The 22,314-nt window shown below is 44.3% G+C and overlaps 1 protein-coding gene across 2 annotated transcripts in view; it reads left to right on the top strand.

Moving 5' to 3' along the window:
* The window catches only part of col4a6 (collagen, type IV, alpha 6), a 200,112-nt gene that overhangs the window by 141,093 nt on the left and 36,705 nt on the right, over positions 1-22,314 (top strand). Inside the window, exons 12-23 of one of the 2 annotated variants that reach the window (XM_079491000.1) lie at positions 594-635; positions 5,524-5,622; positions 10,035-10,088; positions 11,456-11,518; positions 11,981-12,025; positions 13,524-13,580; positions 13,822-13,891; positions 14,450-14,554; positions 16,189-16,338; positions 16,806-16,829; positions 20,463-20,561; positions 20,941-21,098. In XM_079491000.1, the coding sequence (XP_079347126.1) occupies positions 594-635; positions 5,524-5,622; positions 10,035-10,088; positions 11,456-11,518; positions 11,981-12,025; positions 13,524-13,580; positions 13,822-13,891; positions 14,450-14,554; positions 16,189-16,338; positions 16,806-16,829; positions 20,463-20,561; positions 20,941-21,098 (966 nt within the window). The remainder of the gene's footprint in view (positions 1-593; positions 636-5,523; positions 5,623-10,034; positions 10,089-11,455; positions 11,519-11,980; positions 12,026-13,523; positions 13,581-13,821; positions 13,892-14,449; positions 14,555-16,188; positions 16,339-16,805; positions 16,830-20,462; positions 20,562-20,940; positions 21,099-22,314) is intronic. The other variant, XM_079491001.1, reaches the window with a different exon arrangement.

Raw genomic sequence — 22,314 nt, 5'->3', positions numbered from 1 at the left:
ACTTTCCCAAACCGATAGCGTAGAATGATTTTTTATGTTGTATGTGTGTATATCATCGATGTTGGGTAGAAACCAGTTACTTTTCAGAAATGGATGTAAAAAATAACCTGTTTTTCAATGGCTCCACAGGCTCTTCATTGGTTAAACACTAACATTACAAAGTTTAAAAACGGAGACATACAAGGTTTCTGCCCAACATCGACAATAAGTAATATGTTTTTTACAGTGTTGATTTGACGACTAAAACCATGACGAAAACTGACAAACTAAATAAAAACTAAGCTATGATGACTTAAAACTAAGACTAAATATACTGACGATTTAGTCAACAAATAAAAAGTAGACTGACATTAAGGAGGGACTAGCGGAGATGAGGACGACTCATCTCCGTCGACTAAAATCTTGTGATATTTAGTCGACTAAAACATTTCTGATTTACTAAAATACGACTAAAACTAAATGGAATTCTATTCAAAAAACTATGACTAAAACCCGAATAAAAATGTGCTGTCCAAATCAACCACTGGTACTGGCGCTGCCGGTAGGAGTGGTGTCGACTGCACGTGCTACCGCTAACCGTCTTTGTCCTCTAGGGGAGCCGCAGTGACGGATATGAAGGAGAGAGAGGAGACAAGGTAGGCACCGTACTGTCAAAAAGAGGCACATGAACGCTAGCCTGGCGCTAACGCCACTCTGAACCCACAGTCTGGGGAGGCTCATCTGATCTTGTCGCCATTTAACAGAGATGGTGAAATCGCCTTCGTCTTCTGTCTATATATTGCTCTGCCAAACAACACGTTGTTCATCTAGCTAGCGCTAAGGATAATTCATTTTATTTAAACGTTTTTTTTTTTTTTTTTTCATTTTTCTTTTTCCGTTTACAATGCAACACTGTCGTACATACAGTGTTGTCCCAATCCGATCGTGTGATCTGACATTGTGGCCGATCACGTCATCATTTTCAAATGATCGGTATCGGATCGGGAGCAAAAATAAATAAAACGTGATTGGGACATCCCTAGTATGAATATCCATATCACGATATTATACTGGATATTGTCTGTGATTTTGAATATTGTACTATTGTGATATCACATAAGTGTTCTATAAAAATAGAAATATATCGGATCGGGAAAAAACGGTATCAAATGATCGGAATCGGATCGGGAACAAAAGAAAAGTGATCCACCAACAGGATTGCTGTATCCTTGGCATTAAAGTCAACCATTTTCCAAAGCATAGCGTAGTTTTTTTTTCCTTCAAGGAAGTCGGTGTTTTCCGTTCATCTCAGCATGACATGAAAATCAACCTGCAGAGACTTGACACCTATAATTGAGATGTAATGTTTATGACACTCGACATTTTATTGGGAGTTTATTGTCAAACTATTGCTATCATTGCATTCGTGTGCGTTTTGAAAGTGTGAATGAAAAGATCAAAAATATTCCCGAAAAAAAAAAAAAATGATGCATGAAATTCAAAAAACACTTGCGGCGCAAATAATGCACAAGGCATGTAAACCTCCCCAGACTCAGTGGAAACAGACAAGTCAGCTGTATTTGTACTATCAGAGTAAAGCCTGGTTTATAGTCTGTTGTAAAAAAATAGCCAATCTACAAGCTCACATCATGGCACCGATGCAACACATTGTGAACTTGCAGATCGGCTACCTTTGTTGAGCGACACAGTTGTGCGACAAAGCACAAACTAGGCTCTCTGGTCTCTTTTACACGTGCTTGCAAAAGTGTCTTCAGCTCTATAGAACCAAAGTTATTTTGCTGGAAAGTCTATGGTATAGATAGATAGCAAAATAACTTTGGTTCTATAGAGCTGGTAGATTCTTGGACCCTTGGTGTTTTGGACCAACTTTAGGGTTCTGCACCAACTCATTTTCAGTGGAAACAGGGTCCTATGTGATATTCTCCAGTGCTTGAGTTTTGTTTCATTCATTCATTCATTCATTCATTCATTCATTCATTCATTCATTCATTCATTCATTCATTCATTCATTCATTCATTCATTCATTCATCAGCTCATTCTTTGGTGCATTTGCCAAGTTGTATTGACTATCTCTTGTTGTTGTTGTTGTTACTAATTGATGAAAAACAATGAATTCTTTGACATGAATGCCCAATAATTCTGATGACTCTGCAATGTTTCTCTGTCCTTTTCCACACCGAGGGAGACACGTGGAAACTTTATCTTTACACCCCAACAGCAGGCTTAGGGTATTCTAGCTGGATTCCTGTGCGTGCGTGCGTGCGTGCGTGCGTGCGTGCGTGCGTGCGTGCGTGCGTGCGTGCGTGCGTGCTCGCGTGCGTGCTCGCGTGCATGTGCGCGTGTTGAACCAATAAATGTACACCTACGGTACACATGCGAAATGTGAGTGTGCTGTGCATGCGTGTGTGTGTGTGTGTGTGCATCTTCACCCCAAATAAGCTCAAGCAAGTGTGTGTGCGAGCATGTATGCGACGGTGCGTGCATGTGTGCGACGGTGCGTGCATGTGTGCGACGGTGCGTGCATGTGTGCGAATCTGCAAACAGCATGTTTGGACATAATGGTGTGAATGAAACATGCTTGGTGATGGTTGCCTGTCAGTCTTCCGTCCATCCCTCCTCCTCGTTCGTCCCCCCCCTGACCCTCTCCCTCCCCCCCCTGACCCTCTCCCTCCCCCTTATCCCTCCGTCCCCCCCCCCCACCCCTCTTTCTCTCCATCCCTACCTCAAATTGACACATCTACCTCAATACACAACTAAATGTTTGTTGCATCTGTTTCCCTGTATGATAAAAAAAACCAAAAAAACAACATCACCGTGTTTTTATACCAATTAAGGCTGGTTTTGTTCTTTTACGTGAAATGTTATGCCACCAGGCTCCGGTCACAACAACAACATCGTTCTAATTTGGAATTGAATCTAAAGGTTCCAATTCCTGCATTGTCCAAATTTTTGCGTTTCGGAATGACTTTTTTGTGGAATTTTTTTCCATTTCAAATTCAAAATTTAATTAAAGTTTTCTGAAAACGTCAAGAGTGGATGTGAATGCATTTGACTCTGTAAATGCCTAGATACCCATACTCCTTCCAATTTGATCTTTTTTTTTTTTTAATGGTTTTAAAAACATGTTTGTGATTTGGCCAGTGGCATTACACATCCAACTGTTTCCTTAACTGCTGTGTGACAGCTCAGAGATGTAGAGGTCATATTAGCCCTCAAAATGTATGCACAACATTTTTGGAAGGAAACCCTTCCCTCATCCACACGGGGTCACTTCAAATAAACCATATTTAAATATTGAGATTAAAATGAACACAAAATGACAAAATGAAATAATAATAATAAATAATAAATAATCATTGGTTCAGCATGCATACCGTACCTACATATACAGACTACAAGTACATTGTATATCCAACAAACTCCCAACAATTACAAATGCAGTTTAATTACATTTCACGTCAAATCTCTGAGCTGCCACTTCGGAGGGCATTCGGTGGACTGTGATTGGGTGCTGGAATCACTTGCTCCTATACTTCCTGTGGTGCTTAATTTCCCTCCGGTGGTGACCCAATTTTGGGCGTTTGGTGGTGGTGGTGGTGGTGGTGGTGGTGGTGCATTTTGGGAATTGTAGTTTTCACTGCCATACTCCCTCCCCTTCTTACCTCCACAAACCCATTCTCATTCCGTTCTCATTCCACCAATCAGACAGGAGTACTAACAGTCAAAGGAAAGTGTCGTCTTCCTCCCACTGCATGCATGTTGTATACAGTTGGGTGCCACCGATATTGTCCCTTATCATTTGACCCATTTAGGCCTGAATGGTTTGATTTAAAAAAATCCTTCTAAATCCTCCAGTTTTCTGAAATAAATATTTTCACGATTTTTCAAAAATAGCAGACCTACAAGCTCGTAGCGCGCCACTCGGTGGCGCGCTATGAGCTTGTAGATCTGCTATTTTTCAATAGCTAAATTATAACATAATGTTTAAAACACCAAAAGGGGTTCCCGCCCCTTTTGCGCAGATCACGCAAACCTCAGCAAAAAGAAAAGGACAATATCGATGGCCTCCAACTGTATGCGCAAACCAAACCTTTGAACCACGATACTACTACTAATTGGTCATGGTTGAATGTGGAAACAGCTAGATTCACTGTTGAGCCTGTTGAGGTACAATTCTGTTTTGATCATTTTACAAGATTCCTGTTCCAATTTGTTGACATCTGTTAAGGCCAGAAAACAACTGGCCTCAAAATTGTTGAGGAACAAAAGATAAAGTAGCCCAGAGCGCGCTCTCTCTCTCTCTCTCTCTCTCTCTCGCTCTCTCTCTCTCTCTCTCTCGCTCTCTCTCTCTCCCCCCCCTACTAAGTTCTTTTCATACTCAACTTCAGTCTCTCCTCTCCTCTCAATCTGCTCTATAATCTCGAGGTCTTCACCCTGTCTACCGGAACCAAAAAACTACCCGACAGGACCCGAAATCTGAGGCCTCACTCACACGGTCACAACAGATTGCTGTATGCTTGTTGTATACAAAGGGTGTGACACAGCTTGCCCCAATGCATTTCCAATGGGAGTCACATGGTTTGACTACAAACCATGTGACTTCTATTGGAAATACATTGGGGCGGCCATGACACTCACAACATTCATACAACAAGCATGCATCAATGTTTTAAAGGTCTGAGTGAGGCCTGATGATGATCAGACTGACCTGGGATCAGATTACTGCCACGCAATATAGGGGGGGGAGGGGGGGGGGGGGGGACAGACAAAGTTGAGCTGCACACGCTGTCAGTGCGGAGACTTGGAGAGCGCATCAAACTATACCTCCATGGAGTCAAAGTGGAGCGTGCAATCATGTAATTCCGTCTTCATCGAGGTGAAAACAGGCAATTTAATTAGTGGTGGAAAAAAGTTCTCACATGTTACTTAATTAAAAAGTACTAATACTGCAGTGTAGAGATAACTAAGCACAAGCTCCCAATCACGACGCATTGTGAGCTTGTAGATCGGCTATTTTCTAATGGCCGAAATGTATGTAGGGCTGGAGTGGTTAGTATATGTTTTGTAATAATAATCAAAATCTATGACGTAACTAGTAGTTTTCACATGAATGTAGTAAAATTAGAATATTTGGATCCGAGATGGAGTGGAGTAGAAGTGAAAGTATTGGAAATGGTAAATACTCAAGCAAAGTACAATTACCTCAACTTTCATGGGTCCATCCGGGTTCGGGTCGGTCATTTGAATGAATCTCGGGAACCAATTGGGTCTTGTAACAAATTAGGGTTTGGGTCCGCCATTTTGGACTTGTGAAGTCCTCTCCTCTCCTCTCCTCTCCTCTCCTCTCCTCTCCTCTCCTCTCCTCTCCTCTCCTCTCCTCTCCTCTCCTCTCCTCTCCTCTCCTCTCCTCTCCTCTCCTCTCCCCTCCATCTCTCCGACTGTACTTCCTATACCTTCTTCCTGATTCTAAATCCCTCTCGTCTGATTGGCTAATGGTGCGTTGTATGTATTCTGGACTCTAGGGTGACGTGGGTCCGCCTGGACCAGGTGGGCCCACGAGCGTGGGTACCCCCGGCTCGCTAATAGGCGGGCAAGTTCTCACCATCTACAAAGGAGATAAGGTAACACAGCAGGAACCAGAGGGGAAGCAACGGGTCACAAGCAACACACACATAAACATTACACACACATATTAAACGTACATCTGACATACAGTACATACAGAGCGGAACGTTGGCTACGATCAGACACATTCAAGAAGAATACGTCTTGGTCTTTATGCCACGGGGAAACACAAGGACACAGTTTGGATCAGTGTGTAATTGGACTAATAAGAGGTCATGGCCATGGCCATAGAGCACTGAAGTCTGATGTCATTTACACATCCTACGTACCTGGGTCGTGTTTTCCCCCCATTCCAAATTCCCATGGACTTTATTTTATTTTATACCGCATCAAATAAGAACTGTGTTCCAAAAATAAACAATGACTCGTATGGATATGAAGAATCAACCGACGGCGAGAAAACTCTAATGTTACTGCTACCGAATTAGTTACATTTTTGCTAGAAACGGACTGTATGAAATATGACAATATCGCAGAGAGAGTTTGTTTATTTTTGGACCACAAGTCTTATGTGAGACGATTCTAAGATGATATTATGTTAAATGTTATTCTCCATAGAGAAGTGACTTCCGCGACCCAGGGGATGAACGAGTGACGTCAGGAGTTTAGTCTATAGTGCCCTACAACAAACAAACACACACACACACACACACACACACACACACACACACACACACACACACGCGCACACACGCACACTCACAGGAGAAGTGTGTGAAATAAGCCACGGTACCGTGGTAAAGGAGCAGTGATTGCAGCAACCCTCTCGCAGACAGTGAGGGGGGGAAGAAGGGTCTTGGTTTGGAGAGCTGGGGAGACCCCAGGGTTAGCTGGTGAGGTGGGGGAGTCCACAGCCCTGTCTGTCTGTCTGTGGCCTCATCCAACCACTCTCACATATAGAGTCACGTAAGAGTTACCGTCCCGGATTTGGGGGACGCCAGTGGAATAATGGACGCGGGACAGCCAGCCGCACAGCTCAATGGGTCGAGAGAGGGGCCCGCCAAAGAAACCCCCAAGGTTCCCCCAGCCTCCATCATTTCCTCCGTGGGGTTACTACGCAGCACTGAAGTTTTGTCCTCCGAAAAGCAGACCCCCATTTTCACCTCTTATCTTTCGCACAAAGCGGAAACACATTTTAAGCTTCCTGTGGTTTTAACCATCCACGCGCCACTTCGTCTGCCTCCTCCTCCTCCTCCTCGACTCCGCCCACTTGCCCCACCCCCTCCCCCCCTCCGTTCCGTAGTAAACAGCTCTCTCTCCCTATTGGTTACCGTTATTTATGCAGGGCGACGCAGGCTCGCCCGGCGACCCCGGCCAGCCAATGATCAATGGCATCGTGGAGTTTGTTGGCTTTCCCAAAGGAGACAAAGGAGCACAGGTTCGTCCTGTAATGCAAAAGTCACAGGCTCAATCCCCACAATGACACCGTTTACTGGACTGGACTGGTATGTTGATTATGGTGACTGCCCCAAAACTGGCAGTTGTGGAAAAAGTACTTTTATTTTTTTACTTAAAGGGGAAAACCACCCATTTTCAACATTTTACTATGTCATTAATATACCTTAGAGCTGTTGTGTGGAAATAATAAAAAAGTCCCCCCATTCTGCGTTTCCTAGAACTGTAATTATGAAAAAAAGAAACGCATCTTGATGATGTCATCAAGATGTGTTTCACCATGTTAATGATTTTTTTCAGACCTCTAGTTCTAGGAAACACAGAATGGGGGGACTTTTTTTATTATTTACACACAACAGCTCTAAGGTATATTAATGACATAGTAAAATGTTGAAAATTAGTGGAATGCCCCTTTAAGTAAAAGTATCAATACTGCAATGTAGAAATGCTCTGTTACAAGTAAAAGTAACGGAATTCAAAATGTACTTGAATAAAAAAGTACTCGTGCAAAATAGCCCATTTCAAAACTACTAAAGTATAGTACTTGGGTAAATGTATTTAGTTACTTTTACACCACTGCAAACAAGCTTCAACATAGTCATGCGGTAATGATCATATCTCATAGCCAAGATTAGAAAGAGAGTTCTGCAACAGTCCATAATTATGACAGTGGGTCCGAGCTCCCCTTGGGGGCGGCGCCACAGATCACAGGCGTGAGGCCTTGTCTATTTGGAGGTGGTCCAACATTTTAAAGATGTGGCACAAAACAATAACTCGCATTTTTGGGGGTCATATAGTTAAGTTATTGAAGAATAGTCTTCAAGGTTCTTGCCGATCTACGAGCTATATCGGACCTTGCTAATAGGCACTGTGAGTCGTTACAGGGGTAGCATGTGGACAACTCGCCGATTTCATTTCTGGAATTTGACGTGCCCCTTCATGAGCTGAAGATGACCCCTACTGAGTTTGGTGACCTAATGCCTTTTCCTCTAACCATTATAGAGCGTCGCAGCCCCGCCACCCCCCCTCGAGAGACCCAGAAAATAAATCCCCGTTCATTTTCCTCATAGACTTTTCAGAAAGTTATTTATTTAAAGACGTTTACGCCGCGGACAAAGCCAACTCTTGTCGTGACAAATCATGACAATAAACACAGTGTTTTGGGCCAAACAAAGAATTAGAAAGTAGAAAAAAAACGGCAGGTTACAACACTTTTTTTTGTTGTTTTTCTTCTTTGTAATTATTTGTTTGGTCCAAAATATTGTGTTTGTTGTCATGATTTGTCACGACAAGAGTTGGCTTTGTACGACGCTTATAAGGTCTTTAAATAAACACGTTTCGAAATGTCTATGGGAAAAATGCATTGGGGATTATTTCCTGGGCCTGGCGTCGTCATGAAAGGGGGCGGGACTGCAACGCTCTATAGGCAAGAATGTTCAATTACACACGATAGAGCAACACGTAATGGCTAATGAATAGATTACCAAGAATCTTAAAGGACCACTTCACCACTTTTCAACTTATCTTCATATAATTGGTCCTCACTCCCTCCTATGAGACACAGACCGAGTAGAAATAAATTGTGGTGTTTCATCATGAACATTAGTGAGGACCAATTATATGAAGAGATGTTGAAAAGTGGTGAAGTGGTCCTTTTAAGAGCGAGAATGAAACCTTCTGATTTTGGTGACCCCATGACCCATCTTCTAGCCTTAGTCTTAGTGCCACCACCCTCGGGCCAAACGTTCCAGTGGCTTTGAAGGTTTCTGAGTGCATTGATGCTGCATATGGACGAAGAAACAACCTGAGTGGCCCCACTGACTTGTCCTCAGGCGCCACCCACAGGCCAAAATATAAACTTTGCAAAACATATCTCTCATATAATCTAATGGGCAGACATTATGATCTCATTGGCATCTCTTTTTAGTATATTTTTGGGCCACATCTGAGACCTACAGTGAGTAGATAGAAATGTTACCGTCTTAAGCCCAAACCGCACCAATGAATCCCCATGCTGAAATGAAATTAAATGATTACTATATTTACCCAGGGTATCTGGGCTAAGAACTTGTTTCCAGCCAGGCCCTGCTCATAGAACACATTTCATCGTAGTGGTTCAATGCCTTGTTCAAGGGCACTTCAGCGGTGGTAATTTGAACGTGTCGGACCGCTGATTCGAACTGGCGACCTTCCGGTATCAAGACCGCTCCGCTATCCGTTCGGCCACCGCTGCCACTTAATGCAACTACTTGCAACCATTATCCCCAATGGAGTTGCTTTGGTGCGGTTGACCTTAAAACTGTTCAGTTGCAAGGTGTTACGACTAGTTGCATTGGTGTGGTTTGGGCTTTACTGTAAGCATTCGTGCGGACTCCTGTTCCTTATATAAAGATCATAGCCTATCTGCATCAGTGCAATATCTAGGTTTATTTGTATTCATTTCTCGTCATTCTCTTTCAAGATGTGTTAATAGTCAGATAGATATGTTGACAGATCGATGGATATTCTATCTTCAAGAGCAGGGGTTCTCAACGTTTTTGGCCGGGGACCCCCGGAAATGCTTTGGCAACGTCTCGGGACCCCCGCCCCGCCCCCTCCCGACCCCCAATATAAATTGACTGCTACAATAACCTTAAACCATTTTGGGCGGGAACCCCTTTTGGTGTTTTAAGCATTGTTATAATTTAGCTATTGAAAAATAGCAGATCTACAAGCTCATAGCGCGCCACCGAGTGGCGCGCTACGAGCTTGTAGGTCTGCTATTTTTGAAAAAAAGTGATTTTTTTTTTTTAATAATTTGGGGACCCCCTAAAATAATTTGGCGACCCCCCGAGGGGTCACGACCCACGGTTTGAGAACCCCTGTGTTAGATAGATATGTTGACAGATAGATGGATATTATTCTATCTTCAAGAGCAGAGATTGTCTATGCTCTCTTGCCATCTTTCTCTCTCTCACACACTTGATCTTTCCCTCTCTCTCTCTCTCTCTCTCTCCCATCCTCTCTTCCTCAGGGAGACACTGGCCCTCAGGGATATCGTGGGCACCCCGGAAGACCCGGCCTACCTGTAAGTGTTGTTGCTCATTATCATTTTTTAGATAGAGTCTTATGAGCAGGGATAAAATGACGCTTAGCATTGATTTATGTATCACACTAACTCTTGCATTATAGGTGACGGTCAGGTACGAGGCTCGAACCCACGTTTTGGGCTCAACATGATGATAATAACATGATGTGTAGATTCAAACTCCACTTGCACACCACAGTTCTCTCTATTTGTCTTTGTGACTTCACCCTGGGGATTTTTTTTTTTTTTTAATAATATTTATTTTATTTGGAAAAAGCCGTACAAAAACAGCATTTCTATGCGTACATAGGACACAAGTGCAGTTCCCAGGATTTTTTTGTTTCACCCCTCTTCCCTCCCTCCCCCCTCCAAGTGACTCCATCTCCAGTGTCTCTGTGTCCTTGTTTTCTTCAGGACTACATATGGCATCAGGTCAACACTTAACAGGGGCAAAGGGCAATATCGCTTCAGAGTGTACATTTCAGAAGGAGAAAAAGAAGAAAGAGTGGGCAGACAAAAGAAAAAAACAGACAAAAGAAAAAGACAACAAAAAAACAACAATCAAGAAACGAAAGTATTTACAATATTGCTGAGGGGGACAAAAACAAAACAGCTTTGTATTTCGACCATGAGAAGAGGAAGGGTGTCTTAAACATTTTCTACAAAGATCATAAAGCAGGCAATTGGGGCCAGTGAACCCTGGGGATTTTCAGTACAATTGACATCACAGTAGTAGTAGTAGTAGTAGTAGTTTTCTAAGTACGTAGTAGTAGTATCTCAAATGTATATAGCACTTTTCTAAGTACCGTTAGCTGGTGAAAGCCATTTTGTAGCGGTGGGTTTTGAGAGCGGTTCTGAAGGGTTGGAGGTTGGGAGCTTCTCTGCTGGTATTGGGGGAGTGCATATTCCACAGGGTTGGGGGGCAGCGAAATAAGTACAAACCTTACAGTACTTGGTCTTGGGGACGTCCAGGGGTGAGCGGGAGGGGGGGGGGGGACATGACATTAAGCGCTACCGGTGAAGTTTTTAGAACCGGCCTCAGCTCTTAACCCATTTTGACCTGAGATCAGATTCTAAAAATGTCTTCTACATCCTGACAGTTTTCTGAAAAAGCTATGTTTCTATGTCAGTCGTTCTTCGATTTTTCAAAAATAGCAGACCTACAAGCTCGTAGCGCGCCACTCGGTGGCGCGCTATGAGCTTGTAGATCTGCTATTTTTCAATAGCTAAAGCATATCATAATGCTAACACCAAAAGGGGTTCCCGCCCCAAAATGGGTTAATGGGTTAAGGTAAGCCACGTAAGCTTGTCTTGAACAAAGCCTGCTCAAAGTTTCTCCTACCCAACATTGTATTTCTTTCCACCAGGGAGCTTTTGCCTACCCAGGTGAATATGGAGAGAAAGGCATTCCTGGATACCCCGGGGGGCGGGTAAGAATATTACAGTTTGCCTTTGTTTCTGGAATCACCATTAGGAGATATCTATACCTTTCCTATATATGTCCTTTGTCCAGAGTGCCTCAGACATCTCCTCACCGCCTATTCACCACCTTTATATATTTATGTGAACAATCAGAACTTTCCCCTCAGTCTTTCACCAGGCCCTGTGGGAATAATACTGCTAACGAAGCACTTTGAGGGGAAATTCTGTCTGTCTGTCTGTCTGTCTGTCTGTCTGTCTGTCTGTCTGTCTGTCTGTCTGTCTGTCTGAGTTTTAACCCATTAAGCCTGTTTCTGCGTCTATTTCCTACATTGGTATGACTCTATTTCTTCTTCTGTGATCTCGTATGTTCCGATTGCACCTGGTTCTTCTTCTTCTTCTTCTTCTTCTTCTTCTTCTTCTTCTTCTTCTTCTTTGGTTTATTATATTGTGCATGTGCTTCTTCCTGACAGGGTGCTCCTGGTTTCGACGGCCCGCCCGGCTCTCCTGGCCATCAGGTAATGATCCTAAATGATCACATCATGAAGCACACATTTATAGTATTGCTGACTTTCGACCAACACAATTCATGATAGTGTGTGTGTACTAGTACTGTGTAAGTTCCACTTCACATGGCATCTACATACACCACGTTATAATGTTGTGTTTGCATTAAAGGAGCATTCAGTGATTTGGGTGATTTGGAAAGAAACCCGGTCCACCCGGTAACAAGATGTGCACATGCACACGCTCTACAGCTCTACAGCATGTGCACCAAGGCCCGCCCCACTCGATCATGATTGGAGGAAGGCACCTCTCATCCTGATTGGATGAAAGCTTTGCCACCCAAAGCCCAAACCGAAACTAGGGGTTTTTTGACCCCAGGGGCTCACTGGGGACAGGGAGGAACTCCTTATATGGTCAGCACACTTTATAGTAGGGAGGATTATCCAAAAAATAAGACAAAATAAGTGATAGTTGAATTAAGTGAAATCACTGAATGTACCTTTAACCCATTTTGAGCGGGAACCCCTTTTGGTGGTTACATACATTATGTTATAATTTAGCTATTGAAAAATAGCAGATCTACAAGCTCATAGCGCGCCACCGAGTGGCGCGCTATGAACTTGTAGGTCTGCTATTTTTGAAAAATCGTTAAAATGTGCCTCAAATCTTTCAGAAAATTGTCATGATTTAGAAAACATTTTTTTTAAATTTCGACGTCAGGCCTAAATGGGTTAATGCATCGTTTTCGTCAGGTGAAACCTGACTAATGAAAGCTCATGAAATGTAGACTACCTAGTCATATAGTCACCATAGATATTAAAAATATAGATGCCTCATTGGCTGCTGCAGTTCGTTGGAGCCATGTGTGTTGACGGGAGGGGCGGAAGAATGTACGCTGGAAGAGTGGACGACACACTACGTCACGCTGCCACTCAAGTGACTACTGGCCAATCGCAGCGCATCTTTTCCGGGACTTATCAGACCCGGACATGTGCTCTGTGACGCACGCTCATGCTTCCACGGTGCCTCGCGAGGAATCTCGGGATTTTTTGTGCCCTCCCCTAGTCATACTGAATGCCTAGTCCTGATTGGCTGCCACACACACTGCCTAAGCCAATGGGAGTGTAGTATGATTGCCCGCCTCCTAAGCTATGCCACACACACACACACTGCGAAAGGGCTGATTTCCGCACCACAGCGAGCAGGCTTTACCACCGCAGCTTCAAAGCGAAAAACAGCTGCTAATGTTATGAGCTGGACAGCAGGAAAGCCACAACGAAACACAGTCATTGAACCACGCACGTCGCACAGAACGTCGGAAACGAACGCAAACAACGGCCGCGAGGTGCGAGGTTGTGACACACACACAAACATACACGTTACTAAAATAATAATCATACTAATATGGGAGGGAGAACACATCGGAGACAAGAACACGACGGAGACAGCTTCTTTCACCTGACAAATATCACTATGTCATCATTTCTTGTTTACTTCTTTTTCAATCAGGGATTCGTGGGAGACCCAGGTTTCCCCGGGCAACCCGCCTATAGAGCAGGACCTAAGGTAAGCCACGAGGGTCATTTTTAACCTGACGGTACAGTGGTTGAGACTTATGGTTTGTTGTTCACTTGCAATACTCCAAGATCGCCAGCAGGTGGTGCTGATGTCTTTATAGTGGATTATACAATAGCTGATCTAGAAAATGTGTGTAGTCCTACTCTTGATGTGTGTGTACACTGATGTGTGTGTGTGTGTGTGTGTGTGTGTGTGTGTGTGCGCGTGTGCGTGTGCGTGTGCGTGACAGGGAGAACAAGGTGAACAAGGTGCACCCGGACCAACCGTGTACGGTTCGGGACTAGGAGCTACGGTGCAAGGTAAAACACACCGGTGTTGATGTCGTAGATTTTTCGCTTTTTTTTAGCTAAGCTATGATGACAATTTTGTCAACAACAAAAATGTTTTGACTAAAATGCCCCCTAACATCAGAACATTTTGTTCCACAGACCCCCAGGAGCAAAGATTGGTGTTAAAAATGTTTGCTTTAAAAAAAGTATAAAAATAATGGTTTAAAGTGGCCGGTTTTAACAGTTTAAGGGCCCCAGACGGAGATCACCGTCAAGTTCAAGTTCACGGTCAAGTTGCCCGAGACGGAGATTGATAAATAGGACGGAGATTAATGATATCAAAACCGGTCGCATCGCTCCACAGCCTAGGAGCGCTTGTCGCCCAATCCTCGGTGTTGCACAACAGTGACACGTCATCGAAAATGTTCCCTGCCTGTTTAGCGGACGACAACGAAAATCTTAAAACGTTCTAAATCATCTAAATCATCCCGTCTAATTATGAAAAAAAGATCCTGTGTTAGACGGCGGTCCAGTCGCTAGTCGCGATAGATTTATTCTTACCTCCCTAAAACCCTGGTCTGTGTGCAGGTTCACCGGGAGACAGCGGCCGTGACGGGTCCCCCGGCTATCTCGGCGACGCAGGCTACCCCGGTCTACCAGGACCACCAGGAAGATCTTTGGACTTTGGACCAGGTGAGATACCCAGCGGTGCATTCACATGCTACACACCTGTCCTGCTACACACCTGTCCTCTACACACCTGTCCTGCTACACACCTGTCCTGCTACACACCTGTCCTGCTACACACCTGTCCTGCTACACACCTGTCCTGCTACACACCTGTCCTCTACACACCTGTCCTGCTACACACCTGTCCTCTACACACCTGTCCTGCTACACACCTGTCCTGCTACACACCTGTCCTGCTACACACCTGTCCTGTACACACCTGTCCTGCTACACACCTGTCCTGCTACACACCTGTCCTGCCACACACCTGTCCTGCTACACACCTGTCCTGCCACACACCTGTCCTGCTACACACCTGTCCTGCCACACACCTGTCCTGCTACACACCTGTCCTGCCACACACCTGTCCTGCTACACACCTGTCCTGCCACACACCTGTCCTGCTACACACCTGTCCTGTACACACCTGTCCTCTACATTCACATGCTACACACCTGTCCTGCTACACACCTGTCCTGCCACACACCTGTCCTGCTACACACCTGTCCTGCCACACACCTGTCCTGCTACACACCTGTCCTGTACACACCTGTCCTGCTACACACCTGTCCTGCTACACACCTGTCCTGTACACACCTGTCCTGCTACACACCTGTCCTGTACACACCTGTCCTGCTACACACCTGTCCTGCTACACACCTGTCCTGCTACACACCTGTCCTGCTACACACCTGTCCTGTACACACCTGTCCTGCTACACACCTGTCCTGCTACACACCTGTCCTGTACACACCTGTCCTCTACATTCACATGCTACACACCTGTCCTGCTACACACCTGTCCTGTACACACCTGTCCTCTACATTCACATGCTACACACCTGTCCTGCTACACACCTGTCCTGCTACACACCTGTCCTGCTACACACCTGTCCTGTACACACCTGTCCTGCTACACACCTGTCCTGCTACACACCTGTCCTGTACACACCTGTCCTCTACATTCACATGCTACACACCTGTCCTGCTACACACCTGTCCTGTACACACCTGTCCTCTACATTCACATGCTACACACCAGCACATACAAATACTACACATACAAATGCATGACAGTAAGGTATAATAATATAATATATATATACATAGTTACATACAGTAGGCCTATATATACAGTATATACGCTAGGGCATTAAGCAACTAGTCGACTAGTTTACTAGTCGACTAGTAAATCCACTAGTCAACCTTGCTGGTACTAGTTGACTAGTTGATAAGAAAAAAAAAAAAAAGGTTTATTTTTTTTATCTTTATTTTTTCCCCGATTTTGTAGGCCTCAATATCAGGTAGATTATAGTTATAGTCACCAATGTACACAGTTTTTAAATGTACACATATTTATTTCCAAAATAAAAAAGCGTTTTTTTTTTACATAATGGGTGGTTAAACAACTAGTCGACTAGTAAACTAGGCAACTAGTCAACTAGTAAAAATGACTAGAAGTGAATGCCCTAATATACGCTAACTCATCCATACATGAGTCAATCCTAATCACCCCCTCTCCTCTCCTCTCCTCTCCTCTCCTCTCCTCTCCTCTCCTCTCCTCTCCTCTCCTCTCCTCTCCTCTCCTCTCCTCTCCAGTTCATTCTGGTAGGCCCGGGTTTCCCGGCACCCCGGGTCCGAAGGGAGAGAGAGGAGGCCCAGGTCGTCCGACCTACGGTGCTCCGGGCCTATCAGGGTCTTCGGGTCTCCCCGGAGGCCCCGGAGCGCCAGGGCCACAGGGAGCCTCAGGTATGTTCATCACTAATACGTCTTGTTACGCAGCATTATCTAGATTCTAAGACAGTAAAGGTCCATTCCTACAAGGATAGACTAGCCTAATGTGACTAGGAAAGAAAGGGACAAAGACTGGATGGGCAGTGATGGAAACTGGACTGGACTATGTAAAAAGACAGACAGACAGACAGACAGACAGACAGACAGACAGACAGACAGACAGACAGACAGACATGGGAACTTAAAGTGACTGTCTGCACTGTCCCCGTTCTGAATGGTGAAGGCTTTGACCCCTGCCTCGTCATCAGTAGGGGGTCATTCACCAGGGGCCAATCACACACAGGTATCCAGGAGGCAGCCAAATATGGCGATATTTAGCCTGCCCCCCATCTGAAGTTAACATCCAGAGACTGAATACAAAAAAACAAATAAAAAAAGAACAATAATGAAACAAACCTAACTCTCAAAGCACTCTTTTCCAGTTCACGACTGTTTCCAGGGTACTGGTAAGTATAGCTGAGAAGAGTGCAGCCTCCTCATAAGCTCACGGTTTAACTGGAGGAATTCTGCTCCAAGCTGCTTTTCTCACAATCTGGCCACAAGATGGCACCACTTCCCCAACTCATAGCAAAGTGCAAGCTTCAAGCTTATGAACTGAGCCTGACATTATTCTCTAAGGCCTCACTCAGACCTTTACTGCATTGCTGTATGCTTGTTGGATGAATGGTGTGTATTGTCATGGCCGCCCCAATGCATTTCCAATGGAAGTCACATGGTTTGTAGTCCACATTTTGGACTACCAAGCTGTTGTATGGCTTTCGGCTGTGTTTCGACTGCGCCCCTCCCCCTCATACAACACAAATGTTGTGTCAAACCACGTGACTCCCATTGGAAATGCATTGGGGCGGCCATGACACTACACAACATTCATCCAACAAGCATACAGCAATGCAGTAAAGGTCTGAGTGAGGCCTAAGAGTTGTGTGTGCGCGTTGTGTGTGTGCGCGTTGTGTGTGTGCGCGCGCGCGTGTGCGTGCGTGTGTGTGTGTCGCAATGATATTCCCTCTCGTTGTTTTAACACTTTGTGACAGTGGCAGTGGTGGGAAAAGTACTCAAATGTTTTACTTAAAAGCCAATTAAACAAATCTTGTACTTGACAATGTATTGTACTTGAGTAAATGTACTTGGATACTTTCCACCACTGGACAGTGGCACTGACCAGGCAGCATGAGCTAACATTGCTCTCACACAGTGACACTGAGCTGGTCGTGTGCGACACCACTGGCTGTTGCTCCGATTTTGACCTGACATCAGATTCTAAAAATGTCTTCTACATCCTGACAGTTTTCTGAAAAAGCTATGTTTCTATGTCAGTCGTTCTTCGATTAAAACAAAATAGCAGACCTACAAGCTCGTAGCGCGCCACTCGGTGGCGCGCTACGAGCTTGTAGATCTGCTATTTTTCAATAGCTAAAGCATAACATAGTGCTAACACCAAAAGGGGTTCCCGCCCAAAATGGGATAATGTACATTTAATACTATACGTACATTTAATGGGCTATATGCACATAGAATACCTCCTCCTACTTCCGGGGCTGCTTCCTTACTTCCTTCACAGGTGTTACCGATGATACAAATTAAGGCTCTGTTCCATTTAGTGTGCAGTGGTTCTCAAACTTTTTTTAATTTCAAGAACCCCCATAACTTTTTGTTCTGGTGCTTTCATGGAACCGGCGGACATTTTTTTGTTCCAGTTCTGAACCTTTAGGGTTCTTAACCAAGTCATTTTTTCAGTGGAAACACTCTGAACTGGTTCAACCCTGGTGGAAAAAGGGGCCTGAGAGTGTACAAATGGAACCATTTGTACAAATGGAACCATTTGTACAAGGCCCCTTTTCCACCGGTTGGTTCCCAATGGGAACCGGTTCAGTTCTTTTTGTTTTTTAGTCCATGAGCCAGAGTTCCAAAATTGGAACGTTAATTATGAATTGAGTGGGCAAAACCATACCTATATTAGATTGTTATCACCATGAAACTTCCAAAGTTGAGTACTTACACGAACACAATGATTTATTGTATTACACATTTTACATTTTTAAATATGCAAATGAGTCATTATGTAGGAAAATATGCAAAATAATCGAAAATATGAAAAAGCTACTACTGTGGAAGGGTTATCATGTATTAATTAATTTACTTGTATTGATCCTATAAACAATTTAATATAGGTCTAGTTTTTCCCACCAATTTTGGAGCTCTGGCTCATGGACGACTAAGAACAAAAAATAACTGAACCAGTACCAACCGGTGGAAAGGGGGTCTCAGAGTTACACACCCATATGGGGCCATTTGGAACCCACTCAAGGACACTTTGAGACCCACTGGTGTAGCAGAGTGTTACCAGTGAGCCAACATGACACAATAGCAGCACCCTGACTCTGTTTGACCAGAATGGAACAGAGCCTTCATTAGTATCATCGGTAACACCTGTGAAGGAACTATAGGGAAGGGGCCCAAGTCCTTTCCAAAATGGCGAGTGTGCAAACTGTGCATAAACGATGAAATAAACGATGATGCCCACGTGCATCCATTACAGTCATTAGCATTACAGTCAGTGGTTTTGTGCCGACACCTTTTCTAGAATTGAGGAAAAGCAACGATTAATGTATTCTGCTGTGCGAGTACATGATAATAATATTGACTGTATGTGTGTGTGTGTGTGTCATGTGTACTGGTGGTCTTTTCCGTTATGCCAGTCGTTCTCAGACCTTTTCATTTCGAGGGTCCCCAAATTTACACTTAGTAGCCTGCGGACCCCTAGCCTGGGGTTCAGCCTGATTTGCTGCATTCCGCGGGTCTGAAAATCAGCACCAACGTCGCTACGTAACAGGTGACGTTAGAGAAATTCGAGTCAAGCGGCCTCTGTCCAGACTGCGTTGCGAAGTGACATTTCAGATCAGCGGAACGCAGCGAATCAGGCTGGAACCCAGACTAGCGGACCCCCCATTTTACAAGAAACACCAGGGTTCCCAATAAGATAAGAATGTTACGGTTCTAGCAGTGATTCTCAACCATTTTCATTTCAAGGACCAAGGACCCCCCATTTAATGGCATTTCTATCTCTGGGACCCCAATTTATTTTGAAAAATCAACATTCATTTAACTCTGAGAGTGTACAAATTGGGGGTCCATTTGGTTCCAATTGTACACTCTCTGATTTACAGACCCAAAAGGGTCCATTTGCTTCCTAACGGATACAGGATTTAGTTCCGACACACCAAAGGTCCGACAGTCATTAGACCAACAACCCAAACCCTAACCTAACCTTAACCGCAAGCACGACGCAATGCATGTCGGACCAACGCATGTCGGGAGCGACGGGTGATTTCCGCATGTCGGAACCTTTTGGCGTGTCGGATAAGCGCGCGCAACCCCTTCCTAACTCTCATTTATCTGGGGGACCCCCCTGGAACTCCCTCAAAGGACCCCCTGTGGGTCTCCACTTCGAGAACCACTGCTTTATGCTGATCAGCTATATCTCACCAAACTTACAACTTACAACTGAACATGGTGTGTATGTTACAGTAAAAGCGAGAAACCGGTAAAAGTGAGAAAAACCGAACGCGGGGTAGGGCATTCACTTCTAGTCATTTTTACTAGTTGACTAGTTGCCTAGTTTACTATTCGGTTTAACTACCTATTATGTAAAAAATAAATTAAAACAATAAACCTTTTTTTTTTTATATAAATATTTGTACATTGAAAACCTGTGTACATGGTGACTATAACTATAATCTACCTGATCTTGAGGCCTACAAAATCGGGAAAAAAATAAATAATACAAAAAATAAACTTTTTTTTTTTCTTATCAACTAGTCAACTAGTACCAACAAGGTCGACTAGTGGATTTACTAGTCGACTAATAAACTAGTCGACTAGTTGCTTAATGCCCTAACGCGGGGCGCCCGTTCTTCCAGCGCGGGGGTCCGGGGCCGGGTCCTGTTCGGCACCCCCGACCCAACCCACCCCACCCCGGCCCACGGCCTGAAACCGGACGTTCCTCGTCTCGTTTTTCTCGCTCGTACTGTAACATACATCTACTGTATATGGGGACATTCTAACTGTGTGTGTTCTTGCAGGTGGCAGGGGTGACTACCCCTCGGTAGCTTCTCCAGGACAGCCCGGTCTACCGGGTGGCAGAGGGCCTCCAGGGAGCAACGGCTACGCGGGACACAAAGGTGTGTTCAGTTTGACGCCGCATTTTGATTTAGTTTTTTAGTTATAGTCTTTTGATTAATGTTTTAGTTTTCGTTTTATTATAGTTTTAGTCGACTAAATATCATGATTTTAGTCGCCTAAATCTACAGTTGATTTTGTCGACAATAATGCATTCATGGCGTCGTAATGGCTTACACTTGGTTGCATGCTGGAAAAAACATAAACAAGCTCGTAACGCGTGAGCTCAAACAAACCTTCTGGCCTCCTCTCCTCTCCTCTCCTCTCCTCTCCTCTCCTCTCCTCTCCTCTCCTCTCCTCTCCTCCCCTCCCCTCCCCTCCCCTCCCCTCCCCTCCCCTCTTCTCCTCTCCTCTCCTCCCCTCCCCTCCATCCTTCTCCAGGAGAGCTTGGTGACTGTGACTGTGCGGGCGGTGGAGGCAGAGCGGGGGGAGGAGCACAAGGACGCCCCGGGGCCGACGGGGCCCCTGGTGGCCATGGAAGGAAGGGCGAGGGCGGGGACTCCGGCACACCAGGCTATGGAGGCGGCCCGGGAGGTCCCGTAAGTACATCAATTGATCATTAATTAACTTGATAATTAATGTATTATCTATGACGCTTTTTGTGTTTTTTGCCCATCAACAGTGTTATAGTTTTCAAAATGTTTCATATCAAGGTGCATTATTTATTCTGCATTTGATCCACGGACCTGTTTGAAAACTACTGTTGTACAAAGAAATGAAAGGGTCATGAAACTGCCTGCTGTTCCCGTTAATGACCCAGCAGATGTCGCTATTTCACCTTCTCAATTCAATTCAATTCAATTAAATTCAAAGGGCTTTATTGGCATGAGAAAACATACGTTTACATTGCCAAAGCAGAAAGCACAATACAACAATACAGCAATACAATCAAAACAAAAATGATGTACATTTGAAAGTCAGAATCTTCAATAGATCAATTTCTATGTACCAAGATCACTGGATGCAGGTATAGTGCAGGAATATACACAATGATTAGTCTTTAGGGTGGTTGTGTTCCGTTTGATATCCTTCTCCTATCAACTCTACCGGTCGCATGACATTATAATCTCAATATGGGTCAATGAGGTTTTGGAGGGAACTAAACTTTATACTTGATTTTATTACCTTATTACCTTACCTTCTCATAAACCCTTTAAAAAAAATCATCAGCATAATGCGTTTAGTAAAATTTGGTCCCACTCATTTTAACCCATTTTGGGTTGGAACCCTTTTGGTGTAAGCATTATGTTATGCTTTAGCTATTGAAAAATAGCAGATCTACAAGCTCATAGCGCGCCACCGAGTGGCGCGCTACAAGCTTGTAGGTCTGCTATTTTTGAAAAATCGAAGAACCACTGACATAGAAACATAGCTTTTTCAGAAAACTGTCAGGATGTAGAAGACATTTTTAGAATCTGATCTCAGGTCAAAATGGGTTAAAGTGAATGATAAAGTAGAGTATGTTTCTAGGGTGGTCTAGTGGTTCTACTGAATGAAGACCCACCCTCGCTGCGGTTGCAGCCAATAGCAATAATTTCTGTTTGCATTTGGAACCGATATAGAAAGATGGCGGATTTGAAATCGCTGCAAAACAGGCTTCATTTATGGTCTGTAGAAACCAATGGCGACTTAGTCTTTTGAATAAATATTTGACGTTCTTCAGAAAACTTAGGTCGGGATTTAGAAGGCGTTTTTAGAATTGGCCTCAGGCCTAAATGAGTTAAGCACATTATCGATGCCAATACTTTTGTACTG

Source organism: Electrona antarctica (assembly GCF_951216825.1).
Source record: "Electrona antarctica genome assembly, chromosome: 21".
Lineage (NCBI taxonomy): Eukaryota > Metazoa > Chordata > Actinopteri > Myctophiformes > Myctophidae > Electrona > Electrona antarctica.
Note: the sequence above shows the minus strand (reverse complement) of the source record. Positions and strands in the feature narration are given on the sequence as shown.